A 24,236-nucleotide genomic window follows, 5' to 3' on the forward strand; every position below is an offset into this window, starting at 1 on the left:
TCTCTCATTCTACCAGCAGAACATGAGATTCACTCAAAGTTGGGTTCCTGGATTAAGAAAACACGGTCCATTTAACCTAAACCATTAGTCACATTTATTTCATAATTGCTGGGTAAGGTAAACGTTTGATGTCCTGCAGACACAACAAAAGCTGTATAAACCAGTTAAAACTTAACTCTTTTGTAATGCTTCCTATTTACAAAACAAGTTTCCAGGAGAAAAATGTTTCCTTAATCAGAGCTGCAACCTTAGGTGACAGGTGGATGAGTGTCATCACCATTTTATTAGTTTACAGGAAGGATCTTAGATCTGAAAATAAAATGTCTAGTTTAAAATCAAGGAGCTTTTGGCAGAGCATGAATTACAGAACTTGGAAATTTCCAGGAGCTGACTAGGAGTTTTTTCACAAGCAGTAGAGGCAAAAATCAAATAGTTCTACCTGTCAGTTATGTAAAGAAAGAGCATCTAAAGCAAAATATTCTCCTAGAAATGTAAGGGCAGTTCATTTACCAGCAGAGTTCTGAGAATACTTTGCTGAACATTCATCTTATTGCTGCAGATGAAGGTTGTCCCTCTAATTGAATTTCTGTTATTTTCTTTTGGCCCTGGGATTTCTTGTATGGCTATGAGTGGGCTGATATTTGTGTTGATGAGTCAGCTCCTGTTCCAGTTTTTTAATAACTCACTGAAGCATGACCTAGATTACCATAAATTTAAGCAAAAACCTGCTGTCTGCACACCATAAAAAAGGAGTATTTTAAACATGGTCATCAAAGTTCATTGGTGGTCATTAACATCCTAGAAAAGTCTTTCCATGTTTAACATTTGTGAGTCAGATGCCTAAAGCCAAAATTGCAATTGCGTTTGCAGTCTTTTCCAGTGGTGGTTTTCCAAAGCCTGCAAGAGGAAACTATCCCCTGCAGAACAGGCAGGAGTCTAGAAGGTGAAAGGAAGTGACAGAGGAGGAGAGGGAAAGTTTGTGTGTCATGTGCTGCACCCCATCCAGAAGAAAGGAGTTTTGAATACATCTGTGTTTGATCTTGCAGTCTTTTCCACTAAATGCTCATGGTGAGCATCAGATTGTGCAAAAGACAAAAGAGTCATGGTTAATGCCTTGAGCTGTTTACAATTTACCTGAGAGCGCTACAGTGCGCTGGAGGACAGCTTGCTTTTGGTATGGGTCATGTGTTTACTAAAACTGGATATAAAATTGCATTGTGATATCTTCCACAATACTAATCTGCCTTGAAGCCAGCAGATTTCCCCCTAGGGGCTCTAATTGTCTCTCAGACATGTCATGTCTGATAGTAAATGAGGACATGCCCAAAGCTCCATTACTTCCTAAGCCATTTGTGGGCACTGTGGACAACATGATCAACTTAACAGCAGTCTGGAGTCTCAAAATAGTAGGTAGGATAAGATCAACAAAGTATAAAAGTAGCCTGAGGCCACGTTTGTTCCCTTCCAGTCCAAGATGTGCCAGTTGTGCCCTTCTCATTGTTCAAGCTCCTTTCCCCTGTGTCATTAGTCAAAACACGGGTTTATTTGTGTTTAATGGCATAGGCCCTGCATTTGGGCATTGAGGTTCGATACAGGTTTGCCCTGTTTCGTGAGAAATTTTTTGTGGGCAGAGGTATGTATGGCACACCTTCAGGTACACTGTGCTGGGGAGGCGTGCCTTCCCCACTCGCTGGGCAGTAGGTGGAGTATGTGTCCCATCTGGACTTTTTGTGTTTAATGATAATTAACTTCTGATGTGAGATCAGAAGAGTCCTGGCACTATCTCCCATATAAGCTTTGAACCCTTCTTGCTGATTCCTCTGCCAGGTCTCTGGCTGATATTTACTCTTGGTTTTATTTTATAGACGATTATAAATACTGTGCTGCTACACTGTAGAAAAGTTTGACATGAGCTCACCATATGTTAAAGTGCAATTTGTCAGGGGGTCAGATGACAGCATGATTTCAGGGGAAGGCAGGAACCAGATAGAACCAATTTCTTTCAAATTATACTTTTTGATGTGGGAGGACATTTTTCCCAAAGCAGCCGAGCTGAAGAATATTTTTGATGTGCCAATTTGTAATAAATTGAATTCCACTTTCCCACTAAGCATCTTTTTGAATTGCATTTTGGTCTCTTCTGCACATTTTAAATGAAGGTTAAATATAAAATTATTTCATGGGATATATTCAAATGCCCTGTCTACCAGTTTAATTAGTTCTTCATAAAAGCTGTTAGTAGTGTCCATCATCCTTGCTAAGCCTGTGGTAATGTCATCAGGTCATGGGACATGAATGATGACCTTGCTCTGCTTTCATTGTCAAGATCCCTAATTAAAAGAGAGTGATTTAAAAATATCATTCAAGAGCTTTCGCTTCAGGAATATAGATGGATTTTAGTCAGTGGCAACTGAAATAAATATGAAGCCATGTCAGTGTTGTCTGATAATGGTTTGGAGCATCGTCCTTGTTTGTCCTGCATTCACTGTGGAAATCCCCACTGCTCATATGGGGAGTCCTGAATGACAGAGCACTGGATGTCTTGGGACAAGGATCAAATCAATGAGATACTGATGTAATATAATGTAGTGACAGTCTTAGGAATTAAGAGATCGTGGGGTGTTATGAGCAACGCACACAGAAAGGTGAGATCACATTTGTCTCCAAGAACTGTCATTGCTCCCTGTTCTGCATTATACCTTATGCCCTTCAGAGTAACTTACATTTTGTGTGAAAACAAAACCTAAATGTGTTAATGTCATTTAAGTATTTTGGAGGAATTACGAGCACTTGCTGCCTTGACATCTGTTTTATATTGTAGCAATATGCCCTGTAATAGACTTCATTTGGAAGTTCATTCCTGGTGTTCTGGGATTGCTCATATCACCCGTGGCACAGGTGTGGGAGATATTTGTGGGTTATTTATGGTTAGAAGGTGTGTCCTAACAATTGAATATTATATACTCACTTAGTGACTGGCACCAGTGAGTGTAGTTCGTTTACAGAGTTTCTCCTTAGGTTCAAGTAGTAGCTGCTTGTGATTTGGTTCCGAGATCCTCAGTTTGATCCCCAGTGAGCATTACAGGGGGGTATTGCCCAACTCGTGACACCTCACTTAACTGATTAGGTTTGCTGGCTAATCTCTGTAGGCTCCCTGTGGAGAGAGTAGGTGCTTGAAAAGGTGATTCATAATGTCTGACCTGGGCTTCTGTGCTGAATTGTTCCCTGGAGAAGTACCTTTGTCTCTACCAGCCGCCACCAGAGGCAGCCCAGGGAGGCTGGCTGAGTGTGGTATCTAAAACATGTTTCCCAGCGACACCCCTCATCATCCTACTTCCCTCGGGGTCTCGTCATAATAGAAGCAATTTACAAGAGGTTTTTTTGAGGAGAAACAGCTTTGTTGCAGCCTTTCAAACTGTGTCTACTGATTACATTGTTACTTTAATATGAAAAATTGGGGGTTTTCAAGTGGCAGAGTGAAAAGTAAGCATTCTTTAATACCTGTACTGAACAAAATAGGATTATGGACATACCACAGAGTGAACTAACTTGCTCAGTGAGCTTCCCATACCCGTGTAACTACTCGGTTTAAGAATTTAGGCTCAAGTATGCCAGATCTGTAGCCCTCTTCTGATGAGTGGGCAATGTTCTTAATCCAGTTACTTCACAGTTACTACGTTCCAGGATGTAGTCCCACATCGGGTGGGTGTGGGTTGCGTTCTTTACCCATACAGATGATGACTTTGTGTTTGGCTGTATTAAAATACATATTTGAGACTAAAATGCATAAGTGAGATCAACTTGACAAATGATTAAATTATTCTGTATGACTGATAAAATTTGTTTCTGTATTATTCTTAGGGCTATTCACAAATGTGATCAGCATTCATTTTATATGTATTTTTATATTATATGGAATATATAAAATACTGTGAGGCCTAGTACTGGTGTCAGTAAAGGCTCAGTGAAATATCCAGCCTGAAGGTTTTTCACTTCAAAAAAATGTACTTTAGAAATCTGGCCTACAATGTTTTTCTGCCAAAATTCATTCCACGGAATGTTTTGTCTTACTTCTACCTCACAGTGCTATAGTGCTACTTTTTTAAAAATCCAAATATCTGTGGTTTTCATCTGGGCAGTTTAAAGAAGCTGAATGTATTGTATTTCCTTACTTATCTGTATCTATCAAACTTTTGCTCTCAGCCGAAAATGAAGTTGGCTTTATTTTGCCAAGTGCTTGATTTCCATTAAGACACTGATTGTCAGTAATGATTTTACTATCTTTTAATTTCTTCTGAAGAGACATACAAGTCAGTATTTTCATTATTTTGTCCAGGCTAGATGTTGAACTAATTGACCTGCAAATACATGTGTTAGTAGTACCTTTCCCTATAACAGTAATAAATGTAATAAATAATTATTTTTTAAAAAAACACAAAATAATTTTATTTCTATGAAAACACTTAACCACACTAGTTAAGTGAAAAAGTACATGTATGATGAAAATATGTTTACAGGCTTCAGGGTTTACAGTAAGTGGTAAAGGTGAAGTAGCATAACACCCCTCTGTTGACAAGGTCACACAAGAGATGAAAATCTGCAGTGGCTCCCATAGACATCCCTCAGGGTCCCTATTTATAGTGTAGCTGGTTTGAAAAGATGTCCTTATAGTCACATACATCACGTTCCAGTAACTTTCCATTGCAGTCATAGTATAACTTTTAAACACAATTTTTCTCAGCACACAGTGGATCTTGCTGTGCGTGTTTACTAGCAGGCAGATCTCATGTTTAATACATTTGCGTATTTATATTCTTCCTGTTGATATCATGGAACCAGTTCTAGAATGGGCTGCTAAATGCTGTTGCCTCAGGAGTCTGAATCCTTAAAGTTGGTTATCCATCATGCTCTCATTGAATAGGACTACAGTGTTATACTTGATTGCTCTAGTTCTTCCCAAATGGAAGAGAAATATTCTTCTTTTCATCATATTTTTCTACTGGTGGTAGTGGGCCAACATCATTGCAAAGCTCCTTTTGTTCTTAGCATACTTAAAAACATCCTTTTACCCTGTCATCTTTTGCCCTGCTAGTTGCAGATTTTATTTTTTTCTTGATATCTTTAACTTACTTATATAGTGAATAACAACAAACGTGGATACATTGCACAATTGTATTTGCCTTGCATTTCAAAACTCTTATGTTTTTTGTTTCTGGAATGCTGTTTAGCAGCACTTGGATGATGGTGATAAGTTGTCTCACATTCTCTCATGTTAACCATGTAATACATCCCAAGTTGCTGCTCTGTCATCAGATGTTTTCCAGGCTAAGCAGTAGCACCATGAGAAACTGTTGGATAACTTCATGTGTGTATTTTTATCTTTGATTGCTATGTAAGCAATGTATGTCAGTGGATTTTGGGAATTTGAGTGAGCAATCTGTAGATGACGCTGCAGAAGTTAACAAACTAGCAAAACACAGCTTTGGTACTTTTTCAATACTTTGTCCTCCTCATCTCTGTTTGCACAGGAGCATGGTCTGCTGCAGCTTCAAGAAGGAGCATCATCATACAGCTTTAGGTCGGTGCTGTGTACCATGCTGTTGCTTTGCTATCATACTTTCATGACCTTTGTGTTAGGTAAGATTATTTATAATAACTCTTGGATTTGATTAGTTCTTGTGGGACACAGGGGGAAAAAGATGATTCCATCACCTATTTGTTGGTGAATTGTTTGTTCATGATCAGATTAAATTACATTTGTGGGTAATTTTACAATAGTGGTCATAATTGAAGAGAGTATCTTAATCTTCAAGATGGAGGTTTGTTTGACAAGAATGGAGACCGTGAGGATAGCAAGGAAAGTTGTGAGAACTAAATCTGTCTTTAGTAGTCAGGTGCATTATTTTGGAGGTTAAAATAATGGCTGTAAGTAATGACTTCCTGAATACTTTCTTCGTGTGTCATCCCTGACTTTTTTGGGAGCTGACAGCTTCCCGCTGAGACATACTCCTGTGTTATCTCCTGCTAAAGCATTCTATAGAATGTGTTTGTCTATGCATAGATGAGTTTTCATGTCAGTAAGCACAATGTTGTTCAGGTCTTCCTGCTTGCTGGCTTAGTGCAATGCCGACCTGTATTTATGCCTTACTTATCAGAGAGAGGACCTTACATGTTGGCCAGATGAGTATGGCTAATCAGTACTTTGCATTCCTGTTGTGGTTTTTTTTCCTTTTTTCTGTTCTTACTATTTTTATCACTTGCATTTTTATGCATTCTAGGGACAGGAAAAGGAAATGTTGAGGAGGCAGAAAGACTACTTAAGCCTTACTTGGCTCGCTATCCAAAGGTAAAATGAATCATAATATAATCTGGTATGATCGTTTAATGTTTTCTTTCCAAATAACAAAGATCTAGACTGTATGGTCAGCTTGAAAACTGTTACAGAATACTTGTATTTTTATTATTATTTATTACAGGGAGCCATATTCCTGTTTTTTGCAGGCAGGATAGAAACACTAAAGGGTAATATTGATGCGGTAAGTAATCCTTTTGCTCTTGGGAAAGCAAGTTTCAAAAGCTTCAGTAAAACTCCTCCAGGAACAATGTTTCCTTTCTGGCTAATGTTTCCTGTGACTTTGGCCTATATGTAATCTATACTTTATGAATTACAAACAGGAATTTTGAAAACTATTTTGACTAGCTTGTTTGACCAGTTCATTTTGCTACCCTTCCCAATTTCTGGTGATAATCTAGTCCACCAGTATGAATGACACAGTTTTCTCATTGTCTTTCCTATCCTGAAGCAAGTTGTGTCTTTAGTAACATCCAGTGGTAATCCTTTGCCTTCAGTCTGAGTGGAGAGTCATAAAAGACTTGAAAGAATTAGGAAGGAGAAGAATGTGTGTCCAAAATACTCTGGGGCAGCGTATCAGCTGGTGTGCAGTGCAGTAGCTCCCTTGAAATCTTTGGAGCTGAACAATAAATGTCAGCAGAGCATCTGTCCTTAGACTTTAGTTTCCTAATTTCCCTAGACACAAACATTCATTTTGCCTAGGCTTGGAACTTAATATAATTTCCAGGAATAGGGAGCTCTGTGGCAGCGTGAATTTGCTAACACCAGGATGACTGTGGAGCCAAGAATCTCTTGTGTGAAGCCAACAGATGTGATTTTGGGGAATACTGGGCTGTTAATAATTTGGAAGTTGCAGGAGCCATGCTGACAAATCATGGAGCCCCAGTGTCTCTTAAAGCACTGGTATATGTGCATTTACACATGATTAAGGCAGTGTTTGGAAATCTCTGTGTTCAGGCAGTTAATAGGTATGAAGAATGTTGCGAGGCTCAGCAATATTGGAAGCAGTTTCATCACATGTGTTACTGGGAGCTCATGTGGTGCTTCACCTACAAGCGCCAGTGGAAGATGGCTTTCTTCTATGCAGACCTGCTAAGCAAAGAAAACACTTGGTCAAAGGTAAGTTAAGTGGAACAGGAGGGCAGAAGGCCCTGTAGTATATATTAACTTGAATTGACTTTTTGTAGCTTTGAAGATGAAGATTGTAAAACAAAACGTGGTCTGCTGTGGCTCTTACAGAACCATGTGAACTGCAGACATTCAAATCTGAACAGATTGTGGGCAAACAGAAATCTTTTGGGCCTGACTTGTAGATGAAGAACAGATTGTTAAAGATGTTTGGCGGTGTATTGACTCGTTGTGTCATCAACACATTGCAATTAGTGGCGCAAGCTGCCATTTCTTTCATTACATTATGGATATTAGCTCTTTTGGTGATGAGTGAGGCTAGCCATGATGGTGCCTCCAGGATAACAAATATAATTAGAAGAGGCGCCTTGCCTTGTGTGTCTGAAAGGGAGAAGCTCTTCCATCCAGAACCCTAGCAGCTTTCCTCCCTCCAGTCTTCCCCTGAGCCCCAGGGAAATCTGCCAGAAGGGATTAAGTCTGACCCTGGGGTGGAGGAGTGTAGTTGATTGGAGGCTTGTTTCTTCTTAATGTGATCAGACTGTGTGTGTGGGGAGGGTATCTCTGTTTTTTCTACTACACACTGTATGTGTTGGCCAAGTGGAACCAAAACTGACGTAAGGTCCAAGCAACCAGGTGAGAGAAAATCTTGGTGCTCACACTCGGGTGAAAACGGCAGTGTGGACCCCGGTGCCCCTGGGGATTCCAGTCCAGGTGCATTAGCCTGAATAGCTCCCACAGTCAGGGGTGCACCACCTGGCTAAAAGCTTCAATATCCTGAAATGCTGTAGAATTCATATTAACGTGTATCCTTTTAAACTGTGTGGAGTTTTACACTATATTGCCGGCACCTTCGAGAAGCAGAGAAGATGCTTCCTATTAATATGTTATCTATGGTGCAACATGATAGTAGCAAACTAGTAACTACATGAGCTGAATGAAAGATGGTCACGTGTATTCACTGTTAGATTCCTGTGTAAATAAATAATCACAGCTTAAAATGTTTCAGAAAACTCCTGAAACTTATGGTTACTTCTTAAGGCAGTACTCAAGAACTCAGCAACTGTTACTCTCTGCTGTTGCAAGAATTGTAATGTCCTCTGCTGCTTTGTTTTCCTTGGTTGCTGAATGTATCATTGCTTGGGAATCCCTATGAAATTGGTACTTTTCATAATCTGAAATCATGAAACCCTTCAAAAACTGTTTTCTAGAACTTAATATTTGAGATACACTACCAAGTTGTGATTGGACACATAGACTATACGGTATTATTTTTTTTCTCTGAGCATGACCTTTTCATAAGTTTTTTAGTGTGTATTCCTGAGAGTAATAAAAATTCTCCTTACACAAGCATGACATTTGTTCCTGGAGTTTGGACATAAACTATAAATTGATACAAAGTAAACAAAGTCATACATAATAAAAAAATATTTCTATACTCGGCTTTCTAAAATACTTATCTCTTGCTCAAAATTTTGTAAGTTTATATCTGTTTGTGGGCAGAAGCAGAAACTTTCCTCTTTATTGCTGTTTTGTGCTTTATATCAATAATGGCAATGCTGTAAATTCATTTTTCTATATAGATATTCTTGATTGCATTTGCAGGCTACTTATATTTACATGAAAGCTGCTTATCTCAGTATGTTTGGACCAGATGACTGCAGTCCTTTTGGAGACAGTGAAGTTGAATTATTTAGGTAAAATTTCCTAATTCCCAGTTACAACAGTTTCCTATCTTTTCACTTCACAGTGTTAGTGGAAGAGAGGCAAAATTACTCATTGTGCAGTTGGAAGATCTGCACAAATAACATTGGATTGGTAAGAAATTGCAGAATGAAACATTCCCTTAGAATAAAGTGGACCCTGAGTTCAGACAGATTTCTCCTGGCCTGGAAATACTTTAGGGATAGGATAGTAGGTTTATCAGCCGCCATACAGTGGCTGCTGCTGTAGCATGTAATATTCGCATTCTTTTGCAGTTCTTTCCTTTAATCAAAATGGCATGTAAGATATGAAAGCCTTCAATGGATTATGCTACAAGATGTGTGCCTCCTTAGCGAAAATTCACATCAGTACAACTTGATTCTTGGGTTTTGAGTCTGAGAGGAATATGAAATAGTTAAATGTCCAAGTGAATATATGCATTATTAACACAGTGAGTTAACCTGATTGTAATGTTCAAGCCCAAAAATGCCTAAATGTTGCAGGGGCAAAGAATATTGATTATTTTGTTTTTTACAGTTTCTATAAAATCAAAATGTCACTTTTTTATGTGCTTATAATATATTGATACTTCTCAGGTTTTCCTTATCTTTTATAATCATTACAAGCAAATTTCACTGGATTTGGGATCCATTACGAAATGAATAGGTTTGATCTTTGGGAGAATGTGAGGAACACTGACAAAAGCTAGTTTGCCTCTTAATCTGTGAAGAGAGATGGGCCCTTTATAAATTAGGTGCATCATCTAATTTATTCTTTGGGTGAGGAAGAGTCCCTCTTCCTCCTGCTTGATTAAAGAGGAAGCCTAGAGATATACGTGCCCTGCATAGAGACAGCTTTTGTGAATATGTATTGCTCAGCTTCCCCAGAGGTAGCAATAGCTCAGTGTGTAACAGCTTTTAAAGTTCCTTTTGGTTTGATTTTTTTTTTTTTTAAGTTGAATGTTTTTTTCCCAGAGGTTCACAGAGGAAAAATTCCTTACATTTTCCTTTAAACTTTCAGGATTGTTCCCAGTTTGAAACTGAAAATTGCAGGGAAATCTCTGCCTACAGAAAAGTTTGCAATTCGGAAAGCTCGACGGTATCTTTCTTCAAACCCCATTCCTTTGCCTGTTCCACCTTTGGTAAGTTAGAAATATTTCCCCCTCCCTTAACATTTTTTTTAATTTATGGAAATAAAACCAAGATAATTAGAATAGTATCTTTCCATGTTTCTAAGGTAAAACCTCTGCAGGAGACTGGAATGTTCCCAAAGCAAAGCCAAATGAATGCGAGGAATGCTGTAAAACTGGGGCATGCACCAGCCACAGGGAACTAAGCCAGTTGTTTGTGACACATAAATTTGTTGCATGTGTAATTCATTATTCCAGCAATAGACTAGCATGCTCCTAACAGCTTTCTTTTGATTCGCTTTTGAGGAACTTTGCCCTAGGTCTCTTCTGTCATGTGTCATTTACTGAGACTACTAAAAGAAGACTTTTAGGTACAAGTTACAGAGGGAGGAGGGGGTGGAAACCACGCAAGAGTTGGGGACTGCATGTAAGCAGCTATTGAATGTGCCCCTGAATGTTTGCAGTTTGGTGCTCTCCAGAACAACTCATGGGTGTGGGGATGAAATAACCGAACGTGTAGCCACTCCAGAAAACCATTGCATACTGTTGTTTGTCTGTTTTTTTTCTTTTTGCCTGTAATGCTGGCCAGTTCCCTGTGGCCAGATGAGAACAGCTGCATAAGGCACCCATTGCCTTGCTCCTGGTGCACTTAAAAAAACCTGTCTGCGAAGAACATGTAAAAGAACATAAAAGGATTTTGAGTCCACAGGTTTGCCAAGTGCAGTGATGTTAATATTTGCAGTGCTTTGAGCTGTTATGTTTGAGAAACAGATGGATAATTAGTAAATACTCTTTAAGAAAATGTCTGAATAAGGAAAGCCTCTTGGAGACACCAGTGAGTAGTCATTTCTCAGCCCACCAGCTGGGTATGTGACACAGTGCTTCTTGAAGAAATATAGTTGTTACAGCGTAGTGTGAGTAATCTCTAGGGGCCACTTTCCACTGAGTCTTAAGACTGAAACGAGAGAAATAATTAGGTTACTTTGATTTGCCTTTCAGGTTTCAAAGATTGTAGAGAATAAGAAACGTGCACACCTGGGGTTTGGCTGGGCTATTTTAATGGGATTTTAGCAGAACAGGTTTCTCTAGGAAGAACTCTCCTTGGAGTGGCCGGGCACTGCGCCCTTTGTTTCTGCTGCAGTTGCATTTCTGAGGCAGCAGATGCCGCAGCTGAACAGTTAAAAGCACTCTGAGGATGTGGAATTGGGAACAGCATCTCATCTCTAGGATTTTTCATTTCACCGTGAAGGGTCTTGCTGAGAAGAGCGAGTCCTGAAGCAAGTCTTAGCTCAGAGATTTAGCCTAGAATAACTGTAGTTTGAATACTTCTGTTTCAAACCCATGTTAACAAATCTGTATTAAATACAGTAAGTTCAGCACAGGTTTTCCAATCAGTAGGGACCAGATGGTGAAAGCAACATTGACTAGGGTTAACATGTTGTTTCATCTATTATAGCCTGACAACTTTTTGTACTATAGTTCCAGAACTCAGTTATTCTGTACAGAAACTTTAATGAAAAGTTTTGAATTATCAAGTACAGACTAGGTCGTATAAATAAAATAAATAATGTGTCATGAGGACTAGTCTTAAGTCTGTATAATATTTCCATCTTTAACTTTGTGATTGCTAGTGGCAATGGGCACATTTTGCCTGGTGATATAAGAGAGAACCCCAATAATAATAGGAATGAAACCAACAGTTTTTGATAAAATTTACTCTTAAGAACAGTTGAATATGAAAGAAGTTACTTTTGTTGGGAACATCAAACAAACCTGAGGAATTTAAGGGGTTTATAGTTCAGCTCTAACATTCTGTTGGTTGGTTTGAAGCTTGGCTTAAAGGTTAGGGGTTTTGGTTTTCTTTTTGTTTTGCTGTCCTGAGATTTCATATTTTTTCTATGAAAGCAATACATTGTAGTTGTTTGTAGTTATTACTGCCCTGGCTAGGATAAAACAAGAGGAGACCCTAATCAAGGGACAGTTACCCATCTGTAATGAATGTTTTAAGTATGTCTGTTTTGTTGGTACTTGCTTTCATCTATAAGTGAGATTGTGTTTGCATTGTGTTCAAGCAATCCTCCTTGCATTGTGTGTAGTAAATGGCTCTTTGCTTGTCTTCCAGGACTAATTTGTTCTGAAAACCAATGTAACAAGTTTTTGGTTGCAATGAAAATAAGTTTTGACAAACTGATTGTTTATTTAAGGAATAGGTAACTTTTTCATCATACAGCAATTCACTAAAGTATTTGATAACTGCATTTATCCATTATTGTAATTAATGATGCTGTCATTTCTCCCTGACCCTAGGAAATGATGTATATCTGGAATGGCTATGCTGTAATTGGAAAATGTCCCAACTTAACAGAAGGCATGTTAGAGACTTTAATTGAAGCAGAAGAAGCATTGGCAAGAAGTTCAGGTAATCAGTGATATGGTTGAAGCAGGTATTTTACAGTGCAATAGCTAAAGATATTATCTGTGAATAGAGACGCTCATTAGTAAACTTAATCTGATCATAGGAGGAACGTAGATAATGAAACCATAAACTGTTGATGCAGATAGGAATAATTTTCCTTTTTAATATAGCAATAACTTACAATAGTAGCAAGTGATTTTCCATCCACAGATGTGTATTAGGAATAGTTTATGACATGTATTAAAGGACTGTTTATTTTGCTAGATCAAAATCAGCATATGCATTGACTTGATTACTTGGATCATGAAGCTTTGTCATTCTCAGATACTGTATTTCAATTTTAAAGGATAAATAGAAGGAGACAAGTCGCTCTTCTGTTTTAAAAGTGTTATCAATTTATGATGTGACCTTGGGCCGAATGGTATTTGTGTGTCAACAGTATGCGACAGAAAGCTGGGACATCAGAGATGGGCTTCCTTTGCACTGTGAATGAGCATAAGATCGTATTGAACTGAAACAGGCTCTGCTACCACATCTTCTGTCAGTCTGTTAATTAACCATCCATGAGAAAGTTGAATTGATGTTTATTTCTTGCCAGTCTTTCCCAACTCATGTGGGAGTGCAACCAGTCTGCACAGCTTTTCTCACAAAGTTTTCCCTTACTAAATATTTGATCTTCTAATTACATACTACCTTCCTGCAAAAGGATCAAGCCCCTGTTGACAAAGGAATATGGGCTAAATCACTGCATTGCAGTCTTTTCTAGGACGTTGGTCTTCCTGTGCACATTGTGTTACACAAGATTTGAAGAGCTGCTTGAAAGACTAGCTAAAGCTATCTCATTTTTAATTAATTGAAAAAGATAACAGAAAAATATTTTCACTGAAGGTGACATCTTAGAAGGAGGCTTTTGACCCTTTCACCTTCTTTGTCACACATTTTGTTACATTATTTTGAATAAGTGAATTATTTCTCTGTTCCCTTTTTTTCTTAGTTGGTAAATTGTGGATAAGGCTGGCTTTTTGGAGGGATTTGTAGAATCTGATTCATGTTTATAAAACACTATGAGGACATGTAATCGAAAAGGGGGATATATTTTAAACACACCAACAATTTAAATTATTACCTGTTCCAAATAGTCACATGCTGTTTCCAGGTGTCATACTTTCCTTGAGCTTTCCTGAGTGTTTGGGGCTAAACTATTGTATTTTCAAGTATTTTCTCTGTATTACTGTTAGATTCAAGAATCTAACACTGTAAAATTATGAATCTGAGGATGCTGTCCTAGCAGTGCTTTATGATATAATATGTGAATAACATCTAGAAATACAATTATGCCTGTCAGATTTGCATCCAGGATAGGTCCCTAAATGTTTGCTTATACAGTCCAGAGCATTCTGTAGGATATGTTATAAATAGAGGAAATACATGTATGTGAATGTGTTCTTGGGACAGATGCCCAGAAGAGACAACTGATCTGGGGTTTTTTTAATTCTTATGTAATAACTCTTCTGTGGCCCTGAGTTATCTCGCTGTGCACGTACTTAGTGTGTCAATTTTTGCCCTGTTCCTTCTAAGTTAGTTTGCTGCATAGTCTGTGGGCATCTTCTCTGGGATTTGCTTTGGTGACATATGTATGTAGGGGCCTCTGTGGGACTTAGCAATAAGAGTGACTCCAGTTGTAGGATCAAGGCCTCCAACTGCATATTCCAAAGGGAAGCAGCTGTTTCATGCAGTACGTCAGCATTTAATCAGCTGGCGTGATAGAGGAAGAACTTGGTAAGGTTTGGAGTGGTGAAAAGAGGGTGACATTCAATAGCACAAGATGCGGTATCACACATTTTGCAGAAATCCTTTTTAGTTAGTATTTCATGAATTGGAAATGAGCAAGCAAGCTGAAGATTTTGCTTGTAAACTTTAAGACTAAGCTGCCTATATGGAACAGCCATGAAAAAGCCAGATGTTTTCTTTGAAATGAATTATGCAAAAATTTTCTGATGGAGAAAGGGTGTTGATAGCAATGACTTGGAACTAGGCACTGGTAAGACTGGTAAGACCCCGGGCACTCAGAAGTATAAACTCGGAAGAGGTGAAGAGAAGGTATGGTAAGAAGGTGAGGATATGTGAGGTGCAGGTAGCAAAGTTTGGCATATTTTTCGTTTAGCCAAACAAAGGTGGAGAATTGATAAAACACTTGCATACCAGTAGGTCATGTGACTAGAAGTCAAGGAAAGAGAAGAGCTGTACATACTAAAGGGCAATAAAGGCATAAGGTTAAGAGATTATAAATTGGACCTCAATATATCCAAAGTGGACACCTTAAATTAGTTTTTAGGTGTCAGAACAGTAAGACTGTGGAATAGCCTTTCAGTGGGAGTAGGGAGGGAAAGAACAGCCCAACAATTTTTAGACAAAGTTTGATAGATCTATGAAAAGGTTGATGCATGTTTGTCTCTGCACTAAATAAACTAAATTGACCAGTTAGTTCCTTCTGTCTTGTGTTCCAGTGAATGGATTGTGCACACACCTACCTGTGTAGAAGTTTCCCTACAGGTAGGAAAGTCTCTGCTGCTCTAGAGTTTTCTAAAATGTGCTGTTTACTTCATCTTGCAGCTACAGAATTACTAGCAGATGACCAGTGCGTGATAAAACTGTTAAAGGGCTTATGCCTCAAGCATTTGGGCAAGATCTCAGAAGCAGAAGACCATTTTAATTACATCTATTTAAAGTAAGTTTTCATACCTGGCATGTAGGAGAGCTCTTGAATTTCTCGGTAACTATTCATTTCAAGTAAGAGGAGATGCAACCATGATAGAAATAGAAGGGAGAGGACTGCAGTATATTTCAGTCGCTTTGATATCAAGGAATTACAATTTTAATTGCTGGTGGTGTTAGGCATGTATGGAAGAAGAATTGAAAATCTGCACTTTTTACTGAGATAGTTTCTCCTTTTTGGGGGACTATAGGTGCATAAAATTTTTGACATACCACTTCCATCTTTTTTGGCCCCTTCCTCTTACCAGAAGAAGCTGTACCCAAAAAGCCAAACGCAGAGAGAGGTAACAGCATGATTATACTTGGAACTTCTATACATCATGCAGTGAGTGAATGGCATCTGTTTCTGTCAGTTCACATGCATAGAGCTCATAATATTATCGTCTTTTCTAATACTTCCCTGATGATAATAAAGGCAATACTTTGTAATCCTGAGAAATAACATACTGTGTAGGATGGTTATGCAAAATATACATTTAAGAACCTGGAAGGTAGCTTTGAATAGAGAACATGACAAGTGTCGTAGTAGAGATTGATTACTCCTTCTGATCTTAGCTAATCTCCTATTTATTTCTATTTGGAGCTGTTAAATGAGGGAAGCAATGTATCATTTCAAGATTTTGAGGCTATTTCTTTTCCAATGCAGTGAGAAGAAGATAAAATATGACCATTATCTAATTCCAAATGCCTTGCTGGAGCTGGCGCTACTGTATCTAGACCAGGATAGAAGACAGGAAGCAATAAAACTACTGGAAAGAGCAAAGTAAGCAAGTGAAAAGCCTGTGCTGATGTCTGGTGGGTCAGTATGGTGTTTTACTGGTAGCGGGAAGCAGAAACATTTCATTAATATCATAGAAATTTGTTTCATTTTTTCAAAGGAAGCACACACGCTTAGTTTTGGTTTGGACCTTTCTAGTGGTAGACATTATCTGATCATTCAGTCTGTGACTTACACATCCATTCTGATAAGAGCAAAAAAAAAAATTTAAAGGTGTTAATAGGAATGTCAAAGGCTTCCATAAGAAATAATTAATATATAACAAAATGTAATAATGTGTATAGTCTGTTTATTTATTCGTAAAAGATGTATTAAATTAAATCAAAGCTCTAAGTTATGGCTGAAGTGGCATTACTCAAACTGATGGCTGGCAGCGCTGTTTTCTTGATGAAATACATTTAAGATAATGCTTCCGGTTGCATTTAGTATCTTTGTATTGTTTCATCTGCACCTGAAAGGCAGCTTTTACTATTTTGTGTGATTGATTTCTCTAGCAAAGTAGGTTTATCAGGAACAGTTGGACTTGATCATGTATGTTCTCTATTGTAAAATTAACAAAGGATGGTTTTTGCCTCTGTCCGAACCTTTACTTCTCCACTGAGCCAAGATTTCTTAGGGGGTGGGGGGTTGGGTGGGTAGGAACAACAAATCCAAACCAAACAACCCTCACCCTCTTCAAGCATCCTGCAGCAGGATTCATCCTGAATGAGTCCAGATGTCTGCATCTTTCCAAGTGCAGAGAGTCACACCAGTCACTGCCGCCGGTGTGAGCAGCTACAAAACTGGTGTCTGGCCCCAAGTTTCAGAGAGGTCAGATAGAGTTTTTGTGTTGAGCTGTTGTCCAAGTCAGCCCACTATGCAAGACAGAGTGGTGAATCAGCCTACCGAAGATTATGCCAAAAGCTTGTCAACACAAAAATTAGAATATTGCAGTTCTTACTCCCCTATGCTTGTGAGGCTGGTTCTCTGTAGACTCATGGAAGATAATAAGAAGAGCAAAAATTGCATGAGCAAAATGCAATGGAAAGTGTTTGAATTGGTTTCACATTCCTCAAAGCACTTCTCTCCTCCTGTCCTTGTTTCTTTGTTCAAATCTGTCTTAAGAAGAGATCTAGAAATTAATGATTCAGAGCTTCTCATTCCATCTGGTACTTGTATCGCTTGCTGCTCAGGCATTGCACCTCTCCCCTGACAGCTCTGTGTGGCTCAGGTTGCAGGCCCCCTCGAGGAAAAGTGTGTGGATTAAAGAGGAGCACCAGCAGACAATAGCTCTTAAAAATTTGTGGTTACCCAGCATATGAAAAGCTAATACTCTGACTTGCTTTGCTCAAAGAACTCATAGAAACTGTAATGATATGCAGAAAAAAAAAACCAGCACAAAACCCCGACTTGTTTCAGTCCATCAAAAAAAAATGCAGTCCTTAAATTTCCACCTGTAGCCATTACACTACATTAAAATGCTCAGGGTTTATAAGCTTTCAGCTAAAAACGTTGAATGCCTTTGCAGCCACTAGAGGGAAGAACGCGTTGTCCATGGTGGGTTTCAGGACTGCAGAATTCTGTTTGCAATTGGCAGGAGTGCAGACGAGCACTTGGCTTGTGCATGACGCTTGATTTGCTTGACCTAAATCCACATACTGCTGCTGGCTTGAATGTTTCAGCCCTGAGAGAAAGAGTTGAATGACATGATAAACAGTTTTGGCTCGGTCGTGCATGGAAATGTTTCTATTTCTATTTATATGACTGTAAGCTACAAGCAAGAATATCAAGCTACTGATGAGACATACAGTATCTGCATGACAAAATCTACTTAATTTAAAGAAAACACTCCAGAGAGTTTCAGATCAGCATACAGCAGAACCCGGTCACCTCCTTTTCTCAGTCAGCCTCTTGAGTGTTGCATACATAAAATTATAAGCTGGTGTAGGATCGGCGTGGAATTCCTTGTTTTTACAAAGAGACTGCCATAGTGACAGATAATATGCTTCCATGCTTGATTTGAATTATGAATTTTGAACTTAAATGCTTTTAAGGTATACAGACTGTTTAATACTTAATGTTATGTTTCTGTAAAGATGACAAATATCTTCTAAAAGAAAATTGGCATGGTCTAATCCTCTTTGGTATCTGGATTCTGCACCCACCCTGCAGGAGCTGACATGTTGATTACTATTAAGTAGGATCTGCACTTTCTATGTGGTCCTAGGGGCAAATTTTCTTTTTTATATAAGCTTTTCCATGAAAATACAGATTCTTTTAATGTTTCTCTAACTCTTTAGAGCATGATATAACTACTGGAGACTATAGGCAGATGACACTGCTGAGTTTGTGGGGGAAGTCCTGCCAATCTTTCCCTCGGCTGGTGAATTGGTCCTCAAAAGCTGATACAGAGTCTCGTGTGTGCCCATTTTCTCTTTCCAAGTTTCTAGGGCAGCAAATTGTGTCACCTTATTTCCTACACACAGTACACACTGTTGACAACCATAGGATGGAGATGGGGTGTTTCCCTCTTCTGATTCAGGACAGCTTCTTTCTCTCTCTCTTTCTTTGTCTTTTCCTTTTTATTTTTTCTTCCTCTTCTCTACTTCCTTGAAATGTGCCTACTGAATTAAGATGAGTCTATCTTACAAAAATTATTTTTTAAAATCCTGAAAATGTTTCTACTCAAATTTGTCGGTTATACTTTGGGGGAGGGAATCTAATTTCTGAATGTAAACTAAGTGGATGTTATAGATATTTAATATGGACTCAGTATCTTGATCGAATGGACCAGATTCAATTTCTTATTAAGCTATATTTTTCTAGTAATTGCCAGACAGTGGAACTACAAATAAAGAACAAAGAGCTGCATTGTTTGGCTAGGAACACATGCCTTGTATTTTAGAGTAGGCAACAAAGGAGCTTGTGAAGAAAGGCTTTTTTGCTGTCTACAGTTGTTTTGCTTAGAACAATAAATATAAAGATAACTTGAAAATGTTTTAAAAAATATATATTCATCAGAGTGGATCTGCTTTTGTTTTAGACAAAACTACAAGAATTACTCCATGGAAACAAGAACACATTTCAGAATTCAAGCTGCCCTGCACCAAGCCAAATCCACCCCAGAAAATGGAATGCACTCTGGAGCCTCGGCAGTGTCGTAACTTTTTCTTCTTTGATGTCCTGTTTGTTGCAAACTTTGGTGCAGAAAATTACTGACACTTTAGAATTATTTTTCCTTCTCTTTCAAGTCAGTGAGAAACCAAATCATTTAAAATTTTAAAGGTGATGCATAAGACATTAATCTAGTGTAATAACATGGCAAAAAAACCCTCTCAAACCAACCATAACCCTGAAAAATATTGTTTTTTCAACAGTGGCTTTTTGAATACTTACATCTGTGTAATTCATTTTTCAATCATGTGTGCCTTTCTTGCGTTCACAACATTTACTAGGCAAGCTACAACATAAAGCGGAACAATTACAAAAAAACAAACAACAAAACTTTAAAGATTCACGGATTTGATCTCAGTTAGCTATAAATGTTTGTTTGAATTCATACTGCTAGCAGTTGAGAAGGAAGCATCACTTTTTCCAAGCACCTATTTAGTTGAAATGGTGTGAGAAAAAGTCTTGGTGCACAAGAAACACAGCAGGGAAGAGCTCTGAATCCTGGGCATTTCTAGTTGTGCATGGAATGCTTCTCTTTACCAGCTTTTACTAGTCACATTTTTGCTTCTATAGGAAACTTGCTGGTGGAAAAAAATGGTCTCCCTTATGCAAGTATCTTGACTTTAATTTGGTTTTCATGTCAAGTCGGCTGCTTGTAGTGGCTGAATGATTTACCAAGAATTTGGAGGGGGGAAGGTGATGATAGTATAAAACTGCATCACTTCTTCTTTGACAAGTTTACAAATGGGAGGACCTTAGGAAACAGTTTTTTCATCAGAACAAACATGATCTGAAGTTTATATCAAATTTATAGCACAAGTCCTTGAGAGTCACTTAAGAAACAGCAAAGTTGCACTGTTTGCACAGCAGTACAGGAGTTACTGTGATAGTCAGTTCCATTTTAAAACGATTGTTCTTAGGTTTGCCTAACTTGAGATGTCCATGTTTAAGGAGATCGTATGGCAATGTTTCCTGCATTAAGAAGGTTGGAGTAGGCTCCCTTGGCACAGTGCTTTGCTTTTCACAAAGGAGAGCCCATTCTTTTTGCTCTTTATTGATCTTTTGGGGGAATTTCTGTGTAAGAGGCTTTGAGAATAGAGCAGAGCGCTATGTCTGCTTTCCAGTGCTGTCTGCCATAGAATGCTGCTTTTCTTCAAACTGGTAAAGTCAGACGTAACACATATTTGACTCATATTTACTGTTCTCCGGGCTAACTCCATGTTTGTATGCCTGTGGGTTTTTGGGGCACACTTCTACCTCCCTTTTGAAAGAGTTTCTTCCCCATGACCCATTCTGGTATGTGGAGATGGGAGGTCTTCTGACAGCCCTTTTTCTCCAATGGAGATGTTTGTCAGGAAGATTCGTATCTATGTACCTCACAGTGAATATTCTTTCTAAAGTGATTGTTCCCAGCAGAAGAGAAGATTGACAGTTTATAGCTCTGCTTTTACCTCCTCTAAGGAAATGACATTGTTTTATAATTGCAAATTAATATGCAAGAAGACAGAAACACCTATTCCTCAACATGGAGAACTTGCATTGTCTTAAAAATAGACACCCTTTATAAAAGTCTTCCCAAGTTAAAATCGTACATGAAGAATGTGTTTTTTTTAAAGTGACTTTCTCAGATAAATTCAGTTCAGATAAATTTCTCAATTCAGATAAAATTCAGTATAAAGTTATGCTATTTACATATTGCACATCAAAACTTAAGTGTAAAAATTCAGTCATTCTTTGTATAGAATAAAAAAGATTCTTGTTCTACTTCATGCATATAACGCCTCTTCTTCCAGTTGTGTCCTTTTCAAATATTTTGGCAGTCTTAGCATCTTTTAAGCAAGCAATGCCATGAAAATTAGCATAAATTGTACTTTGCAGAAAGTGAACAATCCTTCTGACTGTAGATTCATCTCTCAAGGCCTCTGAAACGCTCTTTGAAATTTCACCCACAACCAAGTTTTGCCTGATCTTAGATACATTGCACAAAGGACATACTGTGCAGTATGCAGTTAACTTCCCTGATTCTTTGCAGCAATGAAAATGCAAAGATTTTCTTAGTCATCTTTGGTTGAGCACAAACACCATCATATTGTGGACTTGATCTCCAGCTTCAGCTGAGGGCTTTGTAGTTAGCAATGATCAAGGAGTCCATGCTTTCACTCTGACTTTTCAGCTCTCAACCAATAGGAAATATTCACCTTTCTGATGCAACAACAAAGGTTTATTTACAGACTGTAATATTCTGAACTCTCTAAAGGAAGATAACACCTTGCTTGCTAAAGGATGAATGGAAGGTCTGGTGCGTTGTCACTGCATATGTTTTTCAATGTGTTACATTTTTAATTGCCTACCATTACTCTTTGTTAATCAATGTACTTCATTTTGGTGCTCTTCTGTGGCAGGGATAAAACACTCAGTGGTGTCAGCATGGGCTGGAAGGTCTACGCTGGGATTGTTTTTCCATGGCCTCTCCTGCAGCTGCTCCATTCTGCCTGAAGCAGCTCTCCAGAATGGTAAATTGCTTCATCAGTCTGGAGGCCCAATTACAATGAATTAGGGAAAGTACAACTGGTGTGAGTTCTCAGACAGCTTCAGTGTTCAGTACATTCACCTACTAGAAAATAGCAGATACTCTAATGGAATCACAAATCAAGGATTTTCAGCATGGCCTAAGATTCAGGAAACATAAGTACTATTTCAGATGGATATAGTCAACACCTCATTTGCAAAAGGAGCACTTCCTTCTGCTTGCAAACATTGAATTGTCTGACTAACACTAGAGAAACTCACTCTGTGTAGTAGGTTTTAGCCAGCAATTGCTGGTATCAACTCTTCTCAGTCCTCGGCAAAGCCAGAGAAGTTAACCAAAGGCAAACTACCAACTCATATAGCAGAAAATAGTTTTCTACACTTGGTAGGACCTTTATCATAAAACTTTTACAAACTATATTTCTTTTCCTATGTATTTTTTTTAGTAGCACTGGTAAGTGGTTTCCTGCCAGTAGCTGAGGAGGGGTAGAAATTCATGCTCAGTTTCCTGAATGTCTTCAGCAATTGCCATGGTGCCCCACATGATATCGCTGTGTCATCTGAAAGTGGTAGTGGCCAGGAAGGGAGAAACAGTAAAATGAGCATCACTTTTATCATTAGATCTGATCTGTGGAATCCATGTATGTGGGGTCTCTCATTAAACCGAAGGGAGGATATGGGCTGAAAAGCCAGCAGCTTATACTGAGGTCTATCGAGGTGTAAGGACATCAACACCTAGCTCCTATAAATAACACCAGGTGAGATAACCTGTTGGATGAAGAACGATGGGCTGAAGCTGAACCTGGTCACAGGTTTTCCTGATGAGCAAAAGAGATTTTGATGAAGTCACAAACATAATACAGCTACTATTATTTGGAGACACCCACTTATGATTGCTCAACTAAACCAGTAGCATAGGAACGTGCTTTGATTTATTACTGATACACAGTTCTATTACGATCTACAATTAACGTGTTCTGTCATGGCTGGTTTAAAGACTGTCCCATTCTGACAGTGCCCCACCTCAGGTTGTTTACACTGCAGTGATACAGCATTCAAAACTTTGCTTAGGAAACTTTGCCTTTTAGAAAATATAGCAGTCTAGAATGGGATCATATCAAACATTTACTCCCATTTCACACTGGTTTTGACATTAAATTCTATATTGAGTGCCTTAGTATTTTTAGTTGATCTGTGGCCTGGGTCCAAGATTACTAAAAGCTCATGGGATGATAGCTGTGACAGCTTGTGTGCCTCTGGCCCAAGAGAAGCATCAAGTAATGCTCCTCTGTGTGAAACAAGGCTTTCCTAGAGGTCAGTCCCAGAATGCAAAAGGCACTCCCAGGAGTTTAAAAACAAGACTCTTGGCCTCCAGTTCCACCTGTGAGATGCGTTTCTTTGCCTTCTCAAGCCCAAAAACACAGCAGCAAAGCAAATGAATATGAAATGACCAAAACAATGCATTCCACACAGTTCCCCCCTCTGGGAGGAAGAGGAGAAGATAAAGAGGTGAGTCATGTTGTTTACTGCTGTACAGGAAAATGGTTACTGGTTGGAAACGTCACTGATGAATGAGACTGGAAAACCTGAACAGACTAGAAATGAACTCGCTTCTTTTCTCATTATGTTCTGCAAATACCTTTTTGTGATAGATTATATGCAAAGCGTGAAATGCAGGTATTTTAACTGAATGATTTGTCATCATAAAATATTTTTTAAAGATGCTATCTAGGTTTGCTTCAGGTGTTTATAAAAATTATATAAATACAAATACTTTCTTTTAAGAACATGCCCAGTCAATCCCCGTCTCCAAGATTTATGAAGAGCAACAGAGCTAATAAATATCTGCATTGCACTGTGGTAAAGTTCTTCATGGTGTTTGCTCCAAATTCAACAATGTTTTTGTAGGACTGGGCTGTGTTCCATTATTTTCTGGGTTTTTTACATCTCTGGACCTACTTACTTTCATTGCTGGCTAAACATAGGCAAAATGTTTATTTAGAATTATGCATTGCATTGAATTCTACTTGCTTTATCTCTCCTTGACTATTTTACAGAAAGAATACAAAACAGAGCAGTGACACACACACACCCCCACACACGCTCCCTTTATGGGCTGATTCAATTCAGAAAAGAAAAAAAAAGTTTATTTCATGTTAGTCTGAGTATTGTAACAACAGTTTCAGGTCTGTGGCTGAAAAGCAATGTAGCAATATGGTAAGAAAGAGAAGTGAAAGCTGCAATATTCTGGATAGTTTTCATCTCTTGGTGTTCCTTT

The 24,236-nt window shown here is 38.5% G+C and overlaps 1 protein-coding gene across 3 annotated transcripts in view; it reads left to right on the top strand.

Annotated features, from left to right (window-relative positions):
* The window catches only part of TTC39A (tetratricopeptide repeat domain 39A), a 48,594-nt gene extending 27,401 nt beyond the window's left edge, over window positions 1-21,193 (top strand). The window contains exons 9-18 of one of the 3 annotated variants that reach the window (XM_074832064.1): window positions 5,529-5,637; window positions 6,279-6,346; window positions 6,477-6,536; window positions 7,310-7,471; window positions 9,083-9,174; window positions 10,202-10,322; window positions 12,618-12,729; window positions 15,340-15,454; window positions 16,148-16,264; window positions 19,302-21,193. In XM_074832064.1, the coding sequence (XP_074688165.1) occupies window positions 5,529-5,637; window positions 6,279-6,346; window positions 6,477-6,536; window positions 7,310-7,471; window positions 9,083-9,174; window positions 10,202-10,322; window positions 12,618-12,729; window positions 15,340-15,454; window positions 16,148-16,264; window positions 19,302-19,422 (1,077 nt within the window). In that variant the 3' untranslated portion in view covers window positions 19,423-21,193. The remainder of the gene's footprint in view (window positions 1-5,528; window positions 5,638-6,278; window positions 6,347-6,476; window positions 6,537-7,309; window positions 7,472-9,082; window positions 9,175-10,201; window positions 10,323-12,617; window positions 12,730-15,339; window positions 15,455-16,147; window positions 16,265-19,301) is intronic. The other 2 variants (XM_074832066.1, XM_074832065.1) reach the window with 2 other exon arrangements.
* Window positions 21,194-24,236: the final 3,043 nt, after the last annotated feature.

Source organism: Strix aluco, chromosome 8 (assembly GCF_031877795.1).
Source record: "Strix aluco isolate bStrAlu1 chromosome 8, bStrAlu1.hap1, whole genome shotgun sequence".
Classification (NCBI taxonomy): Eukaryota; Metazoa; Chordata; class Aves; order Strigiformes; family Strigidae; genus Strix; species Strix aluco.